At 38.2% G+C, this 18,443-nt stretch overlaps 1 protein-coding gene across 4 annotated transcripts in view; it reads left to right on the top strand.

Moving 5' to 3' along the window:
• Positions 1-1,436: 1,436 nt before the first annotated feature.
• Positions 1,437-18,443, top strand: part of gramd1a (GRAM domain containing 1A) — a 48,018-nt gene continuing 31,011 nt past the window's right edge. Inside the window, exons 1-3 of one of the 4 annotated variants that reach the window (XM_088084569.1) lie at positions 1,437-1,840; positions 3,293-3,445; positions 9,136-10,234. In XM_088084569.1, coding sequence (XP_087940695.1) covers positions 9,765-10,234 — 470 coding nt within the window. In that variant the 5' untranslated portion in view covers positions 1,437-1,840; positions 3,293-3,445; positions 9,136-9,764. Of the gene's footprint in view, positions 1,841-3,292; positions 3,446-5,117; positions 5,546-9,135; positions 10,235-16,067; positions 16,456-18,443 lie in introns of those variants that run through there. The other 3 variants (XM_042490398.2, XM_088084570.1, XM_088084571.1) reach the window with 3 other exon arrangements.

The raw sequence follows: 18,443 nt of genomic DNA, 5'->3' as shown, positions 1-18,443 counted from the left end.
AAAGCCAGCAGGAAACCCGAGATGATGAGACTCGATCCATAACTACAGCATGGCCGTCTAAAGAAGACCTCAGTCATATTTCCTCTGATTGATAAAAGAAAGCTCTCTCAAACAGGGAACATTTACAACATCCTACAGATTTCTTTTGTTTTTTATTAGTGCTTTATTTTTTTATATTTATAGCTATTGACACACAGCCTGAGATGTTATGCAGGTTTTGGTTATTACCTTTGCTTGCTTAAATATTTTATTTGCCAAAAATGTATTCATATTGTTTTATTTGAAGGCGTTTATGTCCTTTCTTAGTTGGTAATAAGACAAAAGAAGCAGCAAGTCTGGCATGCAAACTCATCTCTTACATGTTTTGTTAAACAAATCCAGACAAACACGAGTTCAGAGTGAAGCACACAACGATGCAGGGCTTAACCCTTTGAGACCTGAGCAAATTAATTTCTTTAAAAAAGAAAATAAATAAAATTAAAAAAAAAATTAAAAAACATGGGAAGAGGGCGACAAGCAACTTAACACAAAATGGCCCAGAAATTAACAAGATATAAGTTAAAAGTCACCGGAGAGCTACGTAAAAATAAGCCAAGAAAAAAAAATAATAATAAAGCAAACTCAAGCGCAATAAAAACAGTTAAAAAAACTTATTTTAAACTAAACTATATTAATTAATTATATCAATAAATTATTTCAACTCATTTATTTCCCTCTGGTACAGTAAGTAAAACCAGAAAAGGTCTCATGTTTTAACTGTACAGTTTCTCTTCTTGTCAGTTTTAATATCTGCCATCAAATAATCTAACAGTCCGTCAATGTCACAAAACCAAGGCCCCTGAAGTCAAGGCCGACAGACAGGCTGCCACTGAAGGCCTCAGCTCGCGTGCTGACCACAGCGACAAAAAGACACACGTGGTCGGTACAGTCAGCGTGTTGATGTGATGAATGTAATGAGTTGTTTTTCTTTTTTTTTTAAAGAGGGGATGCCTTGTCACACGTCAGGTCAAGTTAAACACGTCCCGCTCTACAAAAATATGAAAAAGATGCACAGCACACTCGGGTAGGATACAAGCTTCTGGCAGCCAGGCTGTGAGCATGTGCTCTGCGTGTGTATTTTGGCTGGAGGTCAGGGATGTGGTCATGTGATGTAAGCAGATGACACAGTGATAAGGGTCCTTGCCTCTTTTAACCTTGCTGTGAATGATAATGACAATAAAAATCAGCCTGAGCAATCTTTAAAATTACACACATGTGAGGGTGAAAGAAAGACCTTGGGTTGGTGCGCACACACACGCGAAGGGGGGGACTTCAAGGAAATGTTGACATATGATAAACCCTGTGTGTGTGTGTGTTTGTGTGTGTATTTGTGTGTGTGTGTGTGTGTGTGTGTGTGTGTGTGTGTGTGTGTGTGTACGTGGGGGAGTGGGCTGCACCTCTGTGACCCCACACACGCATACACACAGTGAGTGACACACCTCCTTCCTCGCTATGCTGGTGATGTTTTTTTATTTTTAGAACAGATCGAGTTTCCAGTCCCCCGATTCAGCAGCCTGAGGTGCTCAGCAACACAACTCTCTGTATCCTGGAGCAGTTTCTCACCCGCCTGGCTGCGTATGTAACACAGTTCAGCTCAGTTCAGACACACACGGTGGTTCTCTGTTTTGAAGCGGAGCCAGTGAAGTGTTGACTGCAGCAGGCGTTCACAGGGACCGAGAGGACGGAGGATGTCTAGAAAACCTATGGAGAATTTGAAATTGCCAAGTCATTGTGATGCTCTGCCTTCGATTTGAAAGGATGCAGAAGCAACTGCTGGCTGGGGACCAAAACTGACGAGCAGGTAAAAGCAAATTTATTACAACAATACATATTTTCAGGATGTAGCTGTGTTGTATATCCTTTAAAAAACACTTCTTGAAAAGATGACTGTTTTCATCTGGATTGTACATTTCTTTCTTCTATAGCCTCTGAAGTTTAGTTTTTAAAAGTGTGAGGATTTCTGTCATAAAGTGTATTAAAAAAAAGTCTGGTGCATTGAGAGATAAACATTAGAGATATAGGACTGAAACATGCAAACTGTGTGCAAATGCTGATGGGACTTAGGCATCGGAGATTAGTACTTCCTGTGCAGTGCACTAAAACTGTCAGTGTCTTTTAAATCCAAAAGAGCTGTAATTATCTGAATCTAAATTGCAACTATTTTGATGATTATTTCAGTTGCTTTTGGAGTAAAAATGCCCCAAAATTGCTTGTTTCACACCCTCAGTTGTGAGGATTTGTTGCAGATTTGTTGTCTTATGTGACTGTAACTGTGTATCTTTAAGTTTTTGATGGTTGGTCAACAAAAACCAGCAATTTTAAACTGATAAATTAGGCTTACGGAAAATGCTATGGATTTTCAAAAAAAAAAAACCCATTAACACTCATTATTTTATTAACTGGACAATGATGCAATTATTTTCTCAATTAGTCTGGAAGACCAATCAAAAAATGAAAAGGATCACCCTAAAATCAACAACAATCAGGTTTTTCTGTATAATCCATGAGTGTATTTTAAACTCAGGTGTCTCTGTTATTTAAAATCGCAACATTAATGCATCAACTAAACCTAATTTGAAACCTAGGGTGACATAACTTTCCTTGTGCTGCTTTCAGCAAATGTGTTACACAAGTATTTAAACCTTTGAACTCCAAGCATAATGGTTTGACTTCTTTCAAAAACATAGGGAAAAGGGAATGACTAACTTGGCAATAAATATTTAATTAATTGCAAGAAATTAGTAAATTTAGAGATTTTTTTAAAATCTGGGGAAAATATATAGAGAAAGAAAACGCTAGGTAAAAATTATGTTTATAATGATCATAATTACATATTTCAAATTATGTTACAGAATTATTATAACTTTTAAGCACTTTATCCAGGTCACTTCTGTCTGTTTTTTTTTTTTTAACTTTCTTATTTATTCATTTATTTAAACAAATTTTCAGGTAACTTCATCGTACCTCATTTCTTGCTAATTTTTACTCATTTCTTGCTAATTTTTGGCACATTTCTTCTTTTGTCACTCATTGCCTTCCACCAATGTTTTTGAAAGAAATAAAGCCAATTCTTTCAGGTTTCAAAGGGTTAAAGGGGAACTTCAAAATTCATACATGTTATTCCTGTGGTCTACTATAGTCCAAAGTGTTCACAAATATTGATTTGATATTTCCTTGGCAGTGAAAATAACATACTGAAATTCTTAATTCCCCCTTCAAGGTTTCTTGTCAGTGTTTGTCCTTTTGTCTGCAGCTTTTGTTTTCAGCTTCTGACAAGGTGACCTGTCACTGACCCTGCTTACTGCTTGTGTCCTGGAGGAGAAGATATTCAATCTCTTACAAGCTTCGTCCTACCTATAATAGTTTATGACACCACATGAAGTGATGCTGCTGCAGGAGGCGAGGGGTGAGATTGAATTTACATGCCATACTATGCCACATTGCCTTTTTGTTGCTATAATGTTCCATAATCAATGAATAGTCTTTATTGAATTTATTTCTACTTAATAAAGACTAACAATCCTCTCATTATATGCTTATTTATAGAAAGTTAGTGAGGTATGAGGCAAAAGGTTACAAATACTGACTGCACACAACAGTGTTAGACACAAGGGGTCGCCATACTTCTGTCGGCTAATTTCGGTCATTTCGGTTCAGCTCCCTTCAAAGTAACTCTGAAATTATGCTAAACCTGTGGATGTTTTCAATTGTTGGTCAGGGTGTACTGGGAAACAGGTGGTGAGAGACTTCATTTTCATGCTAGAAAAATCCAATTACTGAAGCTGTATACTATGGGACTGCTTTACTGCTTTAAATGTTACTTCTAGCAATACAACATTTTGATTTTAACAGTGAGTCTAGTTGGCCCTTTAACACCTGGATCGACATCAGTGTTCTTCACTAGCATTGAAAAAACTGATTTGATTTCTTTCAAAACCACTGTAGAATATATGGCAAGAAATGTTCTGTAAACTGAAAAAAAATATGGTAAAAAGTCAGGGCACGATCTGAACATTAACCTGGGTTGAGCTTGAGGTTTTTTTTTTGTTTTTTTTTTTCAACTTTTCTTTGTGTTTTGTCTTAACTATTTTTTGTAGAACTTTTTACATATTATTGCTAATGATTTTTGTTTGTTTTCACATAATCTTCTTTAAATCGTTTACTAATTTATTGCTTATTTCTTTAGTTTTCAGGTAATTTTCTTGTAACTTATTACTATATTTTGCCTTTTTTTGCTTATTTTCGAGTAATTTGACTACACACTTACACATTTTTTTAAGCTCATTTTCACGTAGTCCTATTTTGTAACTTTTCACTGTTTGCTTTTTTGCGTATTGTAAATTCTAGTTTATTGCTATGTTTTCTTACAACTTACTTTAATTTTTTCTCTTGTTTTCAGTTTATTTTCTTGAAAATTTTCGCCAATTTCTCACTCTTTTGGTAGTCTTTTTTGGTAATTTTCGTGTGAGTTTTTCCAAATTTCTTGCTACTATTGTGTCATTTCTAAGTGTGTGTGTGTGTGTGTGGTGGGGTATGAGTTCTTTGTTCTTTCTTGATTTAAAATTGTAAAATAATAATAATAAAAAACAACAACGTATAATCTGTATAACTTTTTACTAATGTAGTGCTATTTTGGGGGCATTGATTGTTAAGTTGCTGGTCGCCCTCCCATGTTTTTGAAAGAAATCAAATCATTTTGCCAATTCATGGTCTATTTGTTTCAAATTTGCGAATAAACGCTGTTGAAAGATAAAACACATTTTCGGTGGCAGCTGGTTGTTTGATGTAAACACTGTTCTTCTCTCGCCACATCCTCTGGACAGTTATTTTCCCCGGACCGTACCACAAAGTTTGCCGGAGGGGTGATCCTCTTGTTTTGCTGTTATTTGTGTTGGTTTGAGGACATTGCGAGAAACATTTTTTCAAAATAATTGTATTAATTGTGATATCGAAGGTGTTACTGGTTTTGTGTCTTGTTAAAATACATAGCAGGGGTGTACTTTTCTTGATTTGACTTCTCTTAGCCCCCTACGTACTAAGTTAATGGGCCGACCGAGTGGCGTTCCTTTTCACTTTTCGACAAAAAAGCTATTGTCTGTTACTTTTAAGTTAGTATGCTGCCAGTGCTAAGCTAACTTTGTCCGTTAGCTTTAAATTTAGTTTAATAACTTTGTTTTATCGCGGAGTGTTTTTAAAGAGAAAATGGAAGGCGTCGGCGGTGTAGTCTATCTTCTGAAAGTTAAAGGTTGCTAGCCAGATAGTCATCTTTTTGTGTCGGCCTTCGGAGGTCGGGGGGGTAAACGTTAGCTCGACTCGGCTGTGTTTGGCGTTAGCTGGCTAAAGGCTAACTGTTAGCCACAGCCGGCAGATGCTTCTTAACGCGTCCGAGAATGTTGATGTGTTCCTGTGAAAAAGTGGATTTTAACATCACCTCCCGCACCGTCGCTCGGCTCGTCTTCGAGGCCGAGCAAGATAACCGAAACGGAGGAAACTCGTCCAATGGGAGGTAGGAGTTTAAACTTCCCCCGGGCTGCAAAGTTTCTTTTTCTTTCTGTGCAATGTTATTAAAACCCATTTCTGCAATCTCGTTACCCATTGGAGTCACACGGTGTCGCGTTAACAGATATCAGTGGTTTGGGGTGTTTCCTGTAACTGCAGATCATTCAAGTGCTGCGAGCCAAGATGAACAGAGCAACAACAACATTGAGCAACGAGGAGCAGCTGCTCCTGAACACTTGCTTCACGCAGCAGTAACTTGAATTTGCGTGTTTGTGTCGGCGTGTTTCGCGTCTGCGATGGCTGTGTGATGTGCGATGTTTGCTTAACGTGGCTTATTTACATCAGGGTTCCCACGGTCATGGAAAACCTGGAGAAAAAAAATCATAGACTCTCAATCAAGTTTTATAGGCCTGGGAGAGTCATGGAATAATTAACCCTTGGAAACCTGAGCAAATTGACTTGTAAACAAGTAACAAAAAGGCATTAATGGAAAAAGTAAATGATTTTAAAGTGCAAAAAAAAAACACATACTAATAAGTTTAAGAAACGGAAATAAAAAAACAGTTAAAAAATCAAGGAAATGACCTGAAAAAGAGTTAAAGGAAATACTCCTAAAATAATAATTGTGTTATCCCTCCCCTTTTCTTTGCTTTCTGTTTATTTTTAGTTTCTCCCTTGGTATTCTGTTTTGTTTTTAGCTTTAGATATTTATTATTATTACAGTCTTGTTATACTAATATCTTTCTCATCAACTATAAATGATGAACCTTGAGGAAAATGCTAAATTGATAGGTAGATTTTGGAAAGCAATATTACCACTGAAGATGTACTCAGAAGTGTTGACATGAAGTGTTATAAACATGAAAAGGCCTAATGTATGATGTTAACTTTCTTGTGTACACCTTCATTGTGTTGTATGTGTTGTCTTTGTGTTAAATAAATAAAAAGTAAAAAATAAAAATACATAATCTTAAATATGCATATGATAACTATAAATATAGTCGTCTCAACACTACAATAAGCTTTTTAAAAATAATCCTCTAATTTCCTGCAAATTTCAGGATAATTATTTGACATTCCTCTTACAGGCATCTTAACACAGTATGAGAAAATGATGTCGATCCAGGTTTCAAAGGGTTAAAAATCATTTTGGTAAAAGTTTGGTAAAAGTCATGGAATTTTGTTGTGTGTAGTAAAATTGTTACAGGAATCCTGCGTGGAAAACCTTCCGTGTAATATAACAAAATTTATTTTCTGAAGCGATCATTGCATTGGAGCTTTAATGTGCATCTGTTTGTGACGCTTTGTCTTACCATCACGTACGTTTATTCATTTTTTTCCCTGCGTCCCAGCTCTCTCTTCATTTGTGCTAGCCGCTGAAGTTATGTTTGGATTTGATATGTTTGGAAAAAGGCGAGGCAAATGCGGCAAGAAAAAAAAAGGATTGTGGGTCCTTGAAAGTCACGGAAAAGTTTGGAGATTTTTTCCATGACTGTGATATGTAATGGTGAAAAGATCAGGCTGGTGTGCTGACCAAGGAGTGAAGGCTGCACAGGGATTATGGTGGATTACTCTGGACAAACAAGTCTGCGCCAAGATTGGTCTTGTTCAAACAGATCACAGCAAATACTGTCAGGCGTTCTCGGGTCCTTGCCTCAGAAGTGTCTGCTTTGAGGGCAAACAATGGCGTGACACACACACACACACACACACACACACACACACACACAACCCTTCCCTGTTGGAGGACACATCTGCAGAATGTTTCCATGTAGTTTTGAGCTTGGTAGCCTTTAGTGATAATTAAACTCTGTTATTGGCAGTATGAATTGAAGTATGTGCTGTGCAAAAGTCTTAAGCCACCTTAAATCTTGTTATTTTAGCAAGTTTATAATGATTATACATATTTATTTCTCAGCAGTCTCTTAAGCAAAATGCAACCAGAACATACATACAGAACATAATATCAGCATATCATCTGGATCAGCAGATATTGGCTTTATGCATAATATGAAGTTAATTCCACTGCAGAAGAGACTTGATCATCACTACAATTTGGTTGGGGAAAACAGTGGATGTATCAATTATCAGCTAAATGAGTTGTTATAAATTGGCGAATCCAATATCTGCAAAAAATCCAATATCGTGCATCCTTACAGTATTAAAAATGCAAATATGTCAGAATAAAAAAAACAACTGAACAGGCTAAAGTTGCAGGTATTTTGTGTGACCTCCTTATCCACTTAGCATGTCTTGAACTGTCTTTGGAAGGCAATTATTAGATTTACAAATGAGATTTACAAACTAATATTCTGGTATAAAGGAAGCTATGTGAAAAGGGACGTCAAACCCAATATTGACTTCGCTCTGAAGAAGCCATTTCAATCTGACTTTTAGTGGTGCTTTAATGTATTATACATGTTCTTCGGATTCTTTGTATCTATTTAAATTAATATATATATATAAATATATATATATATATAAATATATATATATACACACACACACAAAGCACAGTACTGTATGTATTCCGGTGTTGTTTATGTCCGCTACACTGTCTGACAGTTGCTGTGTGAGATTGTGTGTTTGTTTTTTTGGACAGTTTAAGGACCAGCTGTGTTTTTGTAAGTCAGGGCTTGGCATTTTATCAGGGACTGATCTGTATAGGCTTTCCTGACAACAAACACGGGTCAAAATGATCTCTCTTGCCGTTTGTTTCCATCCACTAATAAATGCATAGTGACCAGCGTCAGTCAGTCCCTTGTACACCCAGTTTTAGCTATTTCTGAGTACTTGAAGGGAGAAAACCATTAACCCTTTTAAATCTGGAGCGACATAACTTTTATTGTGCAGCTTTCAGATGCCTGTTACAAGTATTTTAACCTATGAACCTGTAGCAAATTGGTGTACTTACTTTCAAAAAACATGAAAAAACATGGGGAAAAAAGGTGATAGGCAACTTTGTAAGAAATGTTCCACAAAGTAATAGATGTAGATTATTATCTCAAAAAGCTAGGGAAAAACTATATTTATAGTTTTCATAGTTACATATTTTAAATTATTTTAAAAAACATTATTTTTATAAGCAGCTTTCTCAGGTCATTTTCATAAAAAAAACCCAACTTTCTGTTTATTTATTTATTGTACTAATTTTCAGATAACTATTTTATTTTTTACTAATGTCTTGCTAATTGTTGGGTCGTTTCTTGTCTGGTTGCCATTTGCCATTGTCCATTGTTTTTGAAAGGAATCAGGCCAATTTGATTGGGTTCGAAAGGGCTAAATGTGCAGCTAAAGTTATCAATCTGCCAAACTGAGGCAAAAAACACACGTAACATAAACTACCTCACTATAAATAAATCCTATTGATCGGCCCTCTAACGGGAACAGTGTTTCATTACAAATACATCATCATCATATGATACCTAGTATTCCCAGAACTGGCTGAGCAGAGAGTATCAAAGACTAGACAGAAATAGCTCTACTCACAGTCATTTGTGGGACAGTTTAATGATTTTTATTCTGAGAAATAAGTAAAACAGTGGTGGTCAGATGCAGGCCAGCCTTTTGAAAGTTTCTGCTCTTGTCACTCCTCAGGTAGCTACTTCCAGACACAGATCTGTCTTTGTCTGATACTTCAACTCTTGCAAAGATGAGCCCGATTATCCAAATACAAGCTTGACGTCTGTGAAAGGGAGGAGAGCGGAGGAGTACTGAAGAAAGAGAGTGACACTGGACATTGCAAGAGGTGCAGAGGAGGAAGGAGTGAAGCGCATAAGCTTAACTTAGAAAAGAGATGATAGAGCGTTTAGTCACTCTTTGGAAATGGATTGCCTAATGACCGCAGATTGAGAAGGCGTGTAAAATTATGTGACAGACTTCCTCCTGGCTTCCTGTTGTGTCGTTTAACTGTGAAGGAACACCTACAAAACTGTTAACTTGTGAACTGGTTTGCAGTTTTACTACTACGGGGAATTTTTCGTGCTCGGTATGAAGACACTTTCTTAAGTTAACAGGAAATATGGGGAAGACTAAATCCTCTTTTCTTACACTTAGTTTAACCTTTGTTGTCAGAGTGGATTTGCCCAGTGGGAGTGTTTGATGTGTTTACCAATCCTTTTTTCAAAATATATCAGTCCCATCAAGGGTCAGCCTCAGCTATAAAGATGCAACAAGCCCTTGTTGGTGCACTTGACTGTACTGAAAGAGAAAATTAAGTTCTGAAGATGACTATGTCTTCTCCTGTGGGACTAGAAGGCATCACTCTGACTCAGCCCATTCCCGTTCCAACGCTGACTATCCTGCCGCCATCCTCGGATACAGAGTCATGGTCTCGCTCACCTAGCCCCAGACCGTCACGCTTAAGCCGTCATGGTCGTTCCCACCGCAGCAGGATCCGAACCAAGAAACGTAATGATGAAGAGCAGGGCTGCACTTCTAAGCGACAATGGGACAAAACGCCGCAAATTGTCATAGAGGAGACTTCAGGGAAGGGGACTGTTGGACATCGGAGTCCCTCGCCCTCTCCGTCTATTGCCAGTCAGATGGAAACAGGAGAGCAAGGTGCAGATGTGCCATCACAGGACCTCCTCCTGCCACCGTCTCGCTCATGGTCTCATAGTCCCTCTCCCAGCCGGCGCTCCCGTTGGTCCCTCAGGAGCCTGCTCAGCAGAGACTCTGACTGGGAGACCTGCAGGTTAGTGTGCCAGATTCATGCTGAAACCCCAGCAGTGTTGGGGGGTAATGTATTAAATAACAAAAGTGAAGCGTCACAGTAATATATTACTTTTTAGCAGTAATGAGTAATGTAAGGCGTTACCAACAAGAATTAGGGGATTACTACATTTACAATCTAATACCAAAATTAAGTGTTCATTGTTTCCATTTTTAATTTATCCACACTGCACATCTGCAAGTTCGCTTCCAGAAAAAAGATCCTCTGAGGGTTTTTGTGTCGTCATGTCATTATAGGCCATGTTATAGAAGGGTGCTGGTGATCTGCATATGTGGATGATGCGTTATTGTGCTTTATCATGTTCAGTGGACTTCCAATCACATGTCAGTAATGTGTCCCGTTTAGTTTTGGTGTCTTAAGTCTGCTTGAACGCAGCGGGGGATAAGGAGTTGGCCTCTGATGTGTTTTTTTTGCTCTTCCTGGTGATCAGCACACTGAGGTTGTGTCGTTCAATGTCCGCTAGCATGTTGAAGGTTATCCCTTTCATATCTCCTGAAATGGCGGCACATCGCAGACACGCCATCCCCTTCTTATCACAACTGTCTCTGGTGCTGCAGCTGACCGGCACAACAGGAACCACCAGCAGGCGGCTCTTCCTGTTCGGGTGTATTAAGTTGCGCTCCTCATAGTGACTTACTCGCATGCCAATCAGCTTGTTGTGCAAATTTTGGCATTTGTTTATTGTGTTTTACATGACAGACCTACAAATATTTATCCATATCTCATAATTTATCTGACTTTGATCATCCCTCTGTTTGCTCATCTATGTGACCATGGATTTTCGTTTGTTTAAAAAGGTCAAGGCTTTTTAATTGCTCTGTATTATCACACTGTTGTTAATATAAGGGAGTGATTTAATACAAGTGATAACCACTGCAGGCAAATGCATGAATGATTCAGATCTGTGCTCAGGAGGAGAGCCTTCTTTAAACAAAACAAAATCGCCCACTAGTGGATTTGTACATTGGTGAATAGGGGTAGGCAATATGGCTGTAAAATAATATCACGATATTCAGGGTATTTTTGTGTTGACAATATGACAAAAATAGTGAGAATACTTTACTTATGATTTTGTCTTGCCTCCTCTCTTCTTGCTTTAGCATGTGACACTCAGCGTTGATGATCAGACCTTTGCTCACACACAGACCTGCATTTATTTTTACAGGCTGTTATGTTACAGCCACTCTCATACATTCATATGTGTGGTTTTTTTGTTGTGTGGCGAGCGTCAGCTGACACAGCTTCTGTGTGCACACAGCGAGAGAGGAAATCGAGAGAAAGACGCTGTGCTGCTCAGAGCCGCTGACACTCTGAGCTGTTTGAGAGTCTGAGAAGTTTGGTTCAGTTCATAAAACATTCAGGATACTTTGACCACTGATTTCACAGTTGCCCCTGGCCTGTAGCCATTTTGCTTTCAGCCACACTTGTTTTTACCGTGCGTTGTGGTATGATGCCATTATGTCAACAAGTCAATGTATTACCATTATCACAATATGAATTTTTCTTATTTTAAAAATGATACTATTATTATCATGGACAATATGATATGGAACTACAATAAATATCTGTTCTTTGGTTATTTAACAATATGACCATCCTAAATTTTTTAGCTAGTCACACTTCTGGTGTCATTTTGGCAAAAGTAACGTAAAAGTATTGCATTACTCCACATAGAGAATAATATTGTATTATAACTTATTACTTTTAAACCAAAGTACTTGTGTGTAATTTATAGAATTTATAAAGTAACTTGCCCAACACTGCTAACCAGCCAGTGATTAAAGATATTATAATGAAAGACATGAAAAAATTAAGCACTAGTGTTAGCAGTTTATTACTCCCTCATGAGGCAAAAACTGAAGTGTTTTTTTAGTCATTGTTCAGTTGAAGGTTTTCTCGATGAGGATGGGCTCACTTATCTTACAGCTGCGGCACCACATAAGGTTCAGTGGCTTAGAACAGAGGATCCACACCGTCAGCACTACGTTTGATTGTCTCATGGGTATTCTGCGCTCGTAGCTCTGTGAAATCTCAGCCAATTTGCATTCAGGCCTTACGAGAGCACATTTGGCTGCAGTGACTGACTGGAGTGAGTAGCCTCTCATTTGTGGATGTTAGTGGGGAATAAAAAGGCCTTACATCTGCCAGATTTACTCTTAGTCGACTTTGCTCAAATGCAACACGAGGTCAACTATTTTGGAACGGGGTGGAGTTAATTAGCTAATGGCTTAAACTAGAGAGAACAGATTACACTGTTAAAATCCTGCCTAAGTTGAGTTGATTTATGGCCCACTATGATGTCAGATTAAAAAGCAGGCCAACTCTCCGATGGTTAAATTTCAGTGTTGAACATGAAATGTCCTTGATGCTGAGAAAACATATGTATGTCAATTGATTTGTATTTTAAAAGAATAGTAAAGGCTTCAAAGCAAGATGACTTCCCCAAACAGGCGAAGCAGCAAGGTTATGTAAAGTGTCAACAAAGAAAGTGAGACTGCTGTGTTGTGGCGGTGAGGAAAAATAGAGCTGGGTCAGTCACAAGGAGCTAGCGGCGGGGTTCATGCACCATTTATCCTTCCTCTTAAGCATGACATCACCTTCAGCCAATAGGAGCGGGCTCTTGGTCTGATGATGTCATGTGAGTCCAATCAGAGGAGGGTCTGGGCACCACTGCAGAGGGCAAGCAGAGGGTGATCCTCTCTTGTGCTCCATATGAACAGCTGTGCCCTTGTCCTCTTCATTTACACACCATTTTATTGACCCAGTTATATTGTTTTGCTGGATATTAATGAACTTTAATTCCCCCGATTTCTGTTATAACCCTTTCGATGATAGTTTTACTGTGGCCTTTTAAAAACAATAGAAATATTCAGGTTCAGTGATGTTCAGTAAATCCTAGCACTTGAACTGTTTTTGAGAGTAACACTCCTGCAAACAAAGGTTATAGAAATTATAATTCAGAAAATCCATAAGAGAAAAAATAATTACATTCATACATACATCAAAATTAATATTTGATCATCTAATTCGAGGTTATTAGCTCTAATTTCAGCAACTTCATAATCAAATATATGATGGGAAAAAAAGAAACAGTGTAGACAGTTAAGTGTTTGCATACCATGAGAAATTCCCAAGGCACAGTTGATTTATATATTTCAAACAGCTTGGACGAGGCTCTAAAGTCTTCCCCAATGGCAACATGCTAAGCTGCCCCTGCGGCTTCCTGGCAAATGTTTTTTTTCTTGTTTAAAAGTGAAAAGCTTCCTGCAGATAAAATGAATGATTGAAATAGGTCAAATTTGCCCTGGTTTTGCCTTTGTCAGCATCATCCAAGCCTGTTAAAATGGGATGAATTTTACTGTTTTGTTCAAAATTTGTTACAAAAAAATAAATATGGCATGTTTTACACGTAACCTCGGTTTACTTAGCTTTCTTGTTTTGCCCGTTTAATTTGTACATTTTGAATAGCACCATATTTAATGTTTGCATCTGCAACCAGTGGGCCATTATGATACGAGTAGGCAAAGTATGTGAATTTCACTACAGGAGAGAGTTGATGTTCTCTGTAATTAGGTGGAAAAACATATTTTGTTATCGGCAATGACAGTTGGCCAAATTAAGTTAGAAATTATCGGCATATCAGATATCAGCTATGTTAAACTTGTGTGCTTCGTGACTGTATAATGTATAAACATACAATTACGGCGCAAACGTACACACACAAAGTCTAAGTTACAATGGCATAATTGCACGCTGTTTAGCACAGCCAAATCATCAACAAGGTGACCTGCTGACTGAGTGTGACTGATTGTCATTGTGACCTCTCTTTGTCTTTCTGCCATACACTATCAGTTGTGTAGTCTGCATTCAGTTGGTTTGTTTACATACACTCTGTGATGATTGATCCACTTTTGACAGTATCACAATTTGAGGAATTGTTAGTTTGATTTATTAATATTGCTGGAGATGATCAGCTCCATTGTAGCTACTACCCGTTTTTGGTAATCAGCTTTTATAGTCATATTAATCTGTTTGTGTTACATTATGGATAGTGTGTACCCTAGTCTATTTGGATATTGCACTGTGTGCATGTCGGAAGCTGCAATCTCTTAACAAGCCCAAAGACATCGATATGTGCACTCACAGAAGTCCATTTGCACCCCTCATCTTTATCTTGCTCCGTTGAAACAGATTTAGGACAGGGCCTAAGAGTAGCACCTTTTCTTCTTGTATACCTACTTCCTGTACATTTTTTTAGCGCCTCTTTGAAACTGCATTTATTCTCATTCTTGCCCCTTTCTCAATGTCTGTCCAGCCCATGAATTATTATGGGCCATTGGTGGACCTCAGAAAAACAGATTACACAGAGAGAGACTGAATGGTGGAGATGTCGGCCTGGCTCAGCCCAGCATGGATTATGATGTGGACTCTAATCCAGGGATGGACAGAGAGATTGGGGGTTAAGGGATTGCGTGGGCTCTGGGCTTTGTCCAGGTGGATCCACCACAGGCAGCCATGGTCTCTGTATTTACAATGCTACTCATGTTTTAGCCTGTTTGTTTTTTAGCATAATATATTTATGAGCCCCCATCTGATATTATGATGATGGCTTTCACCCCAATTAATATGCAATTGAATTACATCCCTGTAATACTTGAGATATATCCAGGTTGTTTAGAACATAAAGATTTAAAAGGGGCTTCAACCTTAAATCATGATTATTTCTGTTATTTTTTTCATCTTTTTATCTTTTTCTTGAATAATTATTCGGTCTAAAAACTTAGTCAAAAGTGCCCAGTTTAATTGTTTACTCATGAGGATCAATCTTAAGTCACTTATTACACACAGTGCCTGTGTTGGAAATGCTTCAGATCCCGGCCAGTGAATAAGAGAGGTTGATTGCAGAAGCTTCTTTTGATCAGCTTGTTGTTTAGCCCTTTAACATCTGGATCGACTTCTTGTGCTGCGTGCCGATGCTTTTCACAAGCAATCAAACCTCTGAAACCTGGAAAACTATTTTGATTTTTTCTCGAACACAAGAAAATACATAACAACTTGGCAAGAAATTGCCCACAAATTGCAAAAAAAAATGTAATAGGTGACCAAGAAAATGATCTAAAAATATTATTAGATATTATCAAAAAACTAAGCAAAACTGTCCATAGAACTGTATTCATAATTCTTCTTATTGTTTAAACCTATATCTGTATATATGTTTTTTTGTAGCACTACCTTTTGCTAATTTTTTCAGTCCCCCCCCTCATAACTTAACTAATTTCTTGCTTTTTTTTGCTTATTTCCAGGCTATTCTCTTGTAACTTTTCACTAATTTATTGTTAATTTTTTAAAACTTATTTTAAGGTAATTTTCTTGTAACTTTTCACTAATTTATTGCAAATGGTTTTATTTTAACTTATTTTCGAGTAGTTAAATGTACCTTTTTAATAATTTCTTGCAATTTTTTATACCATTTCTTGTGAAGTTGCTCATCGCCGCCTTTCCATATTTTTGAAAGAAAAATCAAGCCAGTTTGCTCGGGTTTCAAACGATAAATGAATAGAAAAAACATATACATCATGCAGTTTAACGTGCTGAAAAGTCGCTCATTGCAAAGATTATAATGTTAGTAAATGTTCTTGTGACCTCCTGTCTGTTAAGATAAAACCCCTGTTTTGACTCTGCCTTATCAACCTCAACGGTGCCCCCTAGTTCAGCACCACCTCGCTGTAAAAAAAAAAAAAAAAAAAGCAAGGCCTCACTCAACACATGGAGCCGCCTCCTCCCTCCTCTTCCTCCTCCCTCCTCCCTCCTCCCTCTCCCTTGTTGCAAAGGGGATTACGGATGGACGCAGCGGCTGCAGCCCGTTACCGGGTCCTGCTAACGGTGTAGGGAGCAGCGGTCGGTCCGGTACCTGGCTGCGAGGTGCAGGGGTGTCAGCCAAAATGAGAAATTAACATCCGACCGCGGGACGGTGGACGATGGGTGCAAATCCACCCCGAGGCTAAGCGAAGACAACAAGGCAGAGGAGCGGACACACAGCCCCGTAGAGCCTGGCTTGCTTTAGCTGCACACACACACTCACACACACGCAAACACACCAGGGACACCGTATTTTATACAACAGTGAGCAGTGTGTTTTTGTGGATATCAGCTGGATCGCAAACGCCTCATGACATGTTCGAGTAAGTGACATAAACAGTCTGATCTTGCGTGATGAATGGCGAATGCTGTGCAGTGATCTGTCTGTGGTCCTTCTCATCGTTCATTGGCGCGGTGAAGTGAGTCACAGCTTTGCAAATCTCACTGATAACATGGGTGGGACAGGTGTAGTTTATGCAAAAGCGCAGGTGTGCAGCCACAGTCTGCTGTTAGCTGCATAAACAGATAGCTCGCTGCATGGTTGTGTTTGTCCTGTGGATGCTCGTGCGGTCACACTGGAGCCCCTCCACCCCTCCACCTCATTTCACTGACCATAGCAGCGTCCATCCTTGCACATCAGAGTGTGTCAGTGTGTAACTGAAACGAGTTGTATTTTGTCTCTTTCTTGCATGCTTGTGTAGTTTAAGTGTTTGCTGGACTGGTTTGTTTTGGGTAGCTGGTGTGCTAGCTGCCCATTAGCTGATCTCTGCATCCTTCGCTTTAACAGGAGAAAGGGCAGAAGAAGTATTCAGATCATTTACTAAGTAAAACGACTAATACCACAGTGTAAAATACTCTGTTGTAAGTTAAAATAGTGCATTGAACATTTTATTCAGTAAAAAAAAATGTTTTTTCAAGTAAAAGTATGTAAGTATATTCAGGTAAAATTATTTAAAGTATTAAAGTAAAAGTTCCAAATGATGACAAATCCAAACAAACAAAAAAAAAAACACCCAAAACTCAAAGTCATTAAAAAAAGAAAAACAACCCTCCATAAAACCTTCTTTTATTTTAAAAGAAAATTAGAAAAAGACTATCAAAATGGTTAACAGTTAATTTTCTGTCACTTAACTGATTGATCAATCAACTAACAATTACAGCTGTACTTGACTAAACTGTTTGTCTATTTAATTTGTAATTAAACACATTTTTAAACTCTTATGTTTTTCTTATACAAAAGTTACATTCCACCAATATTAAGGTTGTACCAATATTAGGGTTAAATACACCGGGAAAGATGGCTCACTAGAGGTTTGTGTAGAAAGTTCTGGCAATGCTGCTGGTTATTTTTTTAAATTAGTGCTGCTGACGGATTTAGCCTCGGGTTGTAAACACATGTTGACACAGATTCACGTCACAGTGTCCTGGTCACACTCGTTGACTTACAAACAGAAAGCTTCTTTGCAGCACTCTTATGTGCGTTTACTTCAACATGGCTTCATGCTGCCTGTCATGCTGTTTTGAATAACATAGCTGCAGTAGTAATATTTTGGGGATTATTTTTCTATGAAACAAACCTGGTGAGTTTCAGGGATGGACCTGTAGCTCCTTCTCCCAGCCCTGTTGCCTGGGAGGCGACTACTTTGACCCATCCTTTTTCCTCTCTACCTCCGATCACTGACAGCTGCAACCACGTTTGGAGCTGTGCTCATTGCATTTTTGAGAAAGATATTTTTCCCTTTTTTAAACAAGTAAATAGCAAATGGATGATCCGATAAAAGGGGGCGTTTGGCGTCTTTTGACCCTTGTAACGCACAAAATGGACCGATCATGGGTTGCCTACTTCAGTCAAGAGGAGCTGGTCATTATAATGGAGAGCTATGAGGAATATCAAAAAAATATGACTGCAAAAGGCCACACTGAAATGACAGAAGAATGCTGGCAACCGTGAGTTAATATATTTTACCACTCAATGCACTCTCAAGGGCCTGGGCTTATTTATTTATGTATAAATAAACTTTATGCAAAGTTATCACATCAACAGTCAATGCAGATGAAATACAAGCAGTGGAAAATGTTTCTCTGAGTAAAAATAAGTTGTAAAATAAGTCTTGTATAACAAATGCAAGCAGGCAAAACTTTATTTATGTAGCACATTTCACTCCAGCTGGAAGCAAAATGTGCTTCACAAAGTAAAGTTGCAGGAGTCATAGGCACAAAACAAAGTCTGAGTCGGAACAATACTAAAAGTGGACTAATAAAAGAGACTAATACATATAAATTAAAATAAATAAAAGAGATGTAAACAGAA

The sequence above is a fragment of the Plectropomus leopardus genome, chromosome 11 (assembly GCF_026936395.1).
Source record: "Plectropomus leopardus strain MGB_pleo_1.0 chromosome 11, ASM2693639v1, whole genome shotgun sequence".
NCBI classification, from domain to species: Eukaryota; Metazoa; Chordata; class Actinopteri; order Perciformes; family Serranidae; genus Plectropomus; species Plectropomus leopardus.
Note: the sequence above shows the minus strand (reverse complement) of the source record. Positions and strands in the feature narration are given on the sequence as shown.